Below are 6,000 nucleotides of genomic sequence, written 5' to 3'. Positions count from 1 at the left end.
ACATCTCAGGGAATGAAGAGGACATCTCAGGGAATGAAGAGATATTCAACTACCAGGAAGATAATGACGGTACGTGGGGACATCTCAGGGAATGAAGAGATTCATACCAGAAAGATAATGACAACATACCAGAAAAGATAATGATGGTACGTGGGGACATCTCAGGGAATGAAGAGATATTCAACTACCATTTACATTTACATTTAAGTCATTTAGCAGACGCTCTTATCCAGAGCGACTTACCAGGAAGATAATGACGGTAAGTGGGAACATTTCAGGGAATGAAGAGATATTCAACTACCAGGAAGATAATGACGGTACGTGGGGACATCTCAGGGCATTTAATTTTAATTTTTTAATTTTTAATTTTACGTTTATTTTACTAGGCAATTCAGTTAAGAACAAATTCTTATTTTCAATGACGGCCTAGGAACAGTGGGTTAACTGCCTGTTCAGGGGCAGAATGACACCCCTTCTTTTCTCCCTCTGGTCTCCTCACCTTAGCTGGGGGTGCGATGCTCTGGGGAATGGTTGGGGCAGCAGGGTGAAGGCCTGGGTGGGCTGGGGGTGGTGGGGTACGGAGGTGAGGCCCTGGGCCAGGACATCCAGAGGGCTGATTGGGAAGGGTGGTCCCAGCTGGGGGCGTGGGAGGGAGGGGTGGGGGGAACGCGAGGGGGCTGGGTCTGAGGGGGAGGGCGAGGGGAGGGTGGGGGGCCCCTGGGATACGGGGAGACCCCGAGTCTGAGGGCCCGGCGACGGGGAGGAGAAACCTCGGGTGTGGGGGGTGGAGGAGGGAGATGAGTCCTGGCCGGAGTCAGACTTAGACAGGAGACCTGGAGAGGAGGAGAGAGGGGGGTGGAGAGAGACAGGGGGGTAGAGAGAGACAGGGGGGGTAGAGAGAGAGGGGGGTAGAGACAGGGGGGGTGGAAAGAGAGAGACGGGGGGTAGAGAGAGACAGGGGGGTAGAGAGAGACAGGGGGTGTGGAAAGAGAGAAGGGGGGGTGGAAAGAGAGAGGGGTGTGGAAAGAGAGAGAGAGGGGGATGAAAGAGAGAGAGAGGGGGGGTGGAAAGAGAGAGAGGGGGTGGAAAGAGAGAGAGGGGGGGTGGAAAGAGAGAGAGGGGGATGGAAAGAGAGAGAGGGGGAAAAAGAGAGAGAGGGGGATGGAAAGAGAGAGAGAGAGGGGGCATGGAAAGAGAGAGAGAGAGGGGGCATGGAAAGAGAGAGAGAGAGGGGGCATGGAAAGAGAGAGAGAGGGGGGATGGAAAGAGAGAGAGAGAGGGGGGATGGAAAGAGAGAGAGAGAGGGGGATGGAAAGAGAGAGAGAGAGGGGGATGGAAAGAGAGAGAGAGAGGGGGATGGAAAGGGAGAGGGAGAGGGGGATGGAAAGAGAGAGAGAGAGGGGGATGGAAAGAGAGAGAGAGAGGGGGATGGAAAGAGAGAGAGAGAGGGGGATGGAAGTCCACCCAGAGTAAAATATATGAGAGAATAAGCAACAGAGAGGCGAAGAGAAGAAAGGAACAGAAGAGGAGAGAAGAGAAAGCACTCCATCAGTAATGACAACAGTGATCTGAATCCCTCCATCAGTAATGACAACAGTGGTCTGAATCCTTCCATCAGTAATGACAACAGTGATCTGAACCCTCCATCAGTAATGACAACAGTGATCTGAATTCTCCATCAGTAATGACAACAGTGATCTGAATCCCTCCATGACAACAGTGATCTGAATCCCTCCATGACAACAGTGATCTGAACCCTCCATCGGTAATGACAACAGTGATCTGAATCCCTCCATCAGTAATGACAACAGTGATCTGAATCCCTCCATCAGTAATGACAACAGTGATCTGAATCCCTCCATGACAACAGTGATCTGAATCCCTCCATGACAACAGTGATCTGAACCCTCCATCGGTAATGACAACAGTGATCTGAATCCCTCCATCAGTAATGACAACAGTGATCTGAATCCTCCATGACAACAGTGATCTGAATCCCTCCATCAGTAATGACAACAGTGATCTGAATCCCTCCATGACAACAGTGATCTGAATCCCTCCATCAGTAATGACAACAGTGATCTGAATCCCTCCATGACAACAGTGATCTGAATCCCTCCATCAGTAATGACAACAGTGATCTGAATCCCTCCATGACAACAGTGATCTGAATCCCTCCATGACAACAGTGATCTGAACCCTCCATCAGTAATGACAACAGTGATCTGAATCCTCCATGACAACAGTGATCTGAATCCCTCCATGACAACAGTGATCTGAATCCCTCCATGACAACAGTGATCTGAACCCTCCATCAGTAATGACAACAGTGATCTGAATCCCTCCATCAGTAATGACAACAGTGATCTGAATCCCTCCATCAGTAATGACAACAGTGATCTGAACCCTCCATCAGTAATGACAACAGTGATCTGAATCCCTCCATGACAACAGTGATCTGAATCCCTCCATGACAACAGTGATCTGAATCCCTCCATGACAACAGTGATCTGAACCCTCCATCGGTAATGACAACAGTGATCTGAATCCCTCCATCAGTAATGACAACAGTGATCTGAATCCCTCCATCAGTAATGACAACAGTGATCTGAATCCCTCCATGACAACAGTGATCTGAATCCCTCCATCAGTAATGACAACAGTGATCTGAATCCCTCCATCAGTAATGACAACAGTGATCTGAATCCCTCCATGACAACAGTGATCTGAATCCCTCCATCAGAACAAATCAGACCGTTGGAACTAAAAGCCACTCTCCCTACACCATACCTGCTTCTCTCTGCCCCGCCCTCCGCCCCTTGGTAACCATGGGGATCTCAGTCTCCTCTTGGGGCATCTCAGAGATCTTCTGAAGAAACATCTTCTCCAGAGACTCTGCCATCAACACTATGTCATCACCAGGCTGCACACACACACACACACACACACACACACACACACACACACACACACACACACACACACACACACACACACACACACACACACACACACACACACACACACACACACACACACACACACACACACACACACACACACACACACACACACACACACACACACACGTCAGTTAACCCTAGCCCTACTATCAGATTTCTGTCTGTGTGTGTGTGTACTGTACCTTGTTGTAGATGTAACAGTTGGTGAACATGGTGTTGAAGTCCTGTATACATTCCTGGGCGTTCCAATAGTAGCTGTTCTCCAGTCTCTTCTTGATGGTCCCCATGTCCATAGGAACCTTGATGATCTGATAGTAATCCTGGAGAGGGGAGGAGGACAGAGGAAGGGGGGGGAGAGGGAGAGAGAGGGAAAGAGGGAGAGAGAGGGAGGTGGGGGGTAGGGAGGAGAGAGAAAGAGAGAGGAGGACAGAGGAAGGGGGGAGAGGGAGATAGAGGGAAAGAGGGAGAGAGAGGGAGGAGAGAGAGAGGGAGGACAGATGAAGGGGGGAGAGGGAGAGAGAGGGAAAGAGGTAGAGAGAGGAAGGAGGGGGAGGGAGGAGAGAGAGAGGGAGGACAGAGGAAAGGAGATAGAGGGAGGACAGAGGGGAAGGGGGGAGAGGGAGAGGGAGGAGGACAGAGGAAGGGGGAGAGAGGGAGGACAGAGGAAGGGAGGGAGCGAGGAGATAGGGAAGGGGGAGAGGGAGGAGAGGAAGGGATGGAGGAGAGAGGGATGGAGAGATGGAGAGAGAGAGGGAAAGAAAGTCTCTCTCCCTCAACTCTCTCACCCCCATGTCTCCCTCTCACCTCCATCTCTCTCCCGCTCTACGGAGCCTGGAGGGGCGATGAGAAGTGATCCCCCCCCCATACACACTACTTACAGGCAGGCCGAGTTTGATGGCATCTACGGAGCCTGGAAGGGCCATGAGAATTGATGTTTCCACCTTCAACAGGTACTGCAACACAATAAACCTTCAACAGCACCTTCAACAGGTACTGCAACACAATAAACCTATTACCAACCCACCACTTAATCAATCAATCAATCAACCAACCCATCAATGAACCCACCACTTAATCAATCAATCAACCCAATCAACCCACCACTCAATCAATCAATCAACCCATCAATGAACCAACTAGGGCCCTATAGATCTGCAATGGGGAGAACACAGACAGAATCATGGAATCCAGATATTAAAACTAAATGTTGAACTTCAAAATGCATCAGGGATTCTCCAACCCACCACTCCCAACCCAATCTTCCTCTCCCCCCGATCTGCAATGGGGAGAACTTCCTCTCCCTCCCGCACTCCCTCTCCCCCCCTGCCATTCCCCCTCTCTCCCTCCCTCCCTCCCCCTCTCCCCCCTCCCTCCCGAAAAGGCAATGGCACAGGAATGCCCGTCTGTGTGCTTTCTGTCTACCAATGTGTGTAGCCGTTAGCGATGATGTTAATGATAACCTTCTGGTAGATGAAAAGGCTTTCCCAGAAACCTTCTCTATTACATGTTAACTACAGAGTAGTGTCTGTCTACCTGGCGGAATGACATCGTGATTATTTACATCAATCCAGCGGCCATTTTGTTTAGCTAACTCTGCAGTCACGAGGGCTACAGACACTGTCCCAGGCTGGTGCACAGTTTAATTAAAAAGGTAGTTAAATCCACAGATGAAAATGTATTTAATTTTTCCCAGACCTCAAAAGTGGTGTCATGATTAGAGGTCGACCAAATAATCGGAATGGCCGATTTCAAGTTATCATAACAATCGGTAATCTGCATTTTCGGACACAGATTATGGCCGATTACATTGCACTCCACGAGGAGACTGCGTGGCAGGCTGACCGCCTGTTACGCGAGGGCAGCAAGGAGCCACGGTAAGTTGCTAGCTAGCATTAAACGAATCTTAACATAAAATCACTAGTTAACTACACATGGTTGATGATATTACTAGTTTATCTAGCTTGTCCTGCATTTGCATATAATCGATGCGGTGCCTTTTAATTTATCATCGAATCACAGCCTACTTCGCCAAACAGGTGATGATTTAACAAGTGCATTCGCGAAAAAAGCACTGTCGTTGCACCAGTGTGGACCTCACCATTAACACCTGCTGTTTGTTGTGCTAGCTGATTAGCCTCGCCCACTGTTTTTAGCTAGCTTTCTCAAATCAACACCTGTGACTACTGTATGCCTCGCTGTATGTCTCTCTCAAATGTCAATATGCCTTGTATACTGTTGTTCAGGTTAGTTATCATTGTTTTAGTTTACAATGGAGCCCCTAGATCCACTCTGCATACCCCTGTTACCTCCCTTATCCCACCCCCCACACATGCGGTGACATCACCCATTACAACCAGCATGTCCAGAGATACAACCTCTCTCATCATCACCCAGTGCCTGGGCTTACCTCCGCTGTACCCGCACCCCACCATACCCCTGTCTGCGCATTATGCCCTGAATATATTCTACCATGCCCAGAAACCTGCTCCTCTTATCCTCTGCCCCCAACGCTCTAGGCGACCAGTTTTGATAGCCTTTAGCCGCACCCTCATACTACTCCTTCTCTGTTCCGCGGGTGATGTGGAGGTAAACCCAGGCCCCGCATGTCCCCAGGTACCCTCATTTGTTGACTTCTGTGATCGAAAAGTCTTGGTTTTATGCATGTCAACATCAGAAGCCTCCTCCCTAAGTTTGTTTTACTCACTGCTTTAGCACACTCTGCTAACCCTGATGTCCTTGCCGTGTCTGAATCCTGGCTCAGGAAGGCCACCAAAAATTCAGAGATTTCCATACCCAACTATAACATCTTCCGTCAAGATAGAACTGCCAAAGGGGGCGGAGTCGCAGTCTACTGCAGAGATAGCCTGCAAAGTAATGTCATACTTTCCAGGTCCATACCCAAACAGTTTGAACTACTAATTTTGAAAATTACTCTCTCCAGAAACAAGTCTCTCACTGTTGCCGCCTGCTACCGACCCCCTCAGCTCCCAGCTGTGCCCTGGACACCATTTGTGAATTGATCGCCCCCATCTAGCTT

General features: G+C 49.5%; 1 protein-coding gene across 1 annotated transcript; it reads right to left on the bottom strand.

Moving 5' to 3' along the window:
• Positions 1–499: 499 nt before the first annotated feature.
• On the bottom strand, positions 500–3,886 carry LOC124028773 (bromodomain-containing protein 4-like; the record flags this gene model as incomplete). The annotated part of the gene is made up of 4 exons (XM_046340745.1): positions 3,842–3,886; positions 3,146–3,283; positions 2,791–2,923; positions 500–833 (listed from the first exon to the last, which is right to left on the bottom strand). Coding segments are annotated over exons 1-4 (650 nt in total), but the record flags the coding sequence as incomplete, so codon positions are not given.
• Positions 3,887–6,000: the final 2,114 nt, after the last annotated feature.

The sequence above is a fragment of the Oncorhynchus gorbuscha genome, unplaced genomic scaffold, assembly GCF_021184085.1.
Source record: "Oncorhynchus gorbuscha isolate QuinsamMale2020 ecotype Even-year unplaced genomic scaffold, OgorEven_v1.0 Un_scaffold_4832, whole genome shotgun sequence".
NCBI classification, from domain to species: domain Eukaryota; kingdom Metazoa; phylum Chordata; class Actinopteri; order Salmoniformes; family Salmonidae; genus Oncorhynchus; species Oncorhynchus gorbuscha.
The sequence above is the reverse complement of the archived record's forward strand: the minus strand, read 5'-3'. Positions and strand labels throughout refer to the sequence as shown.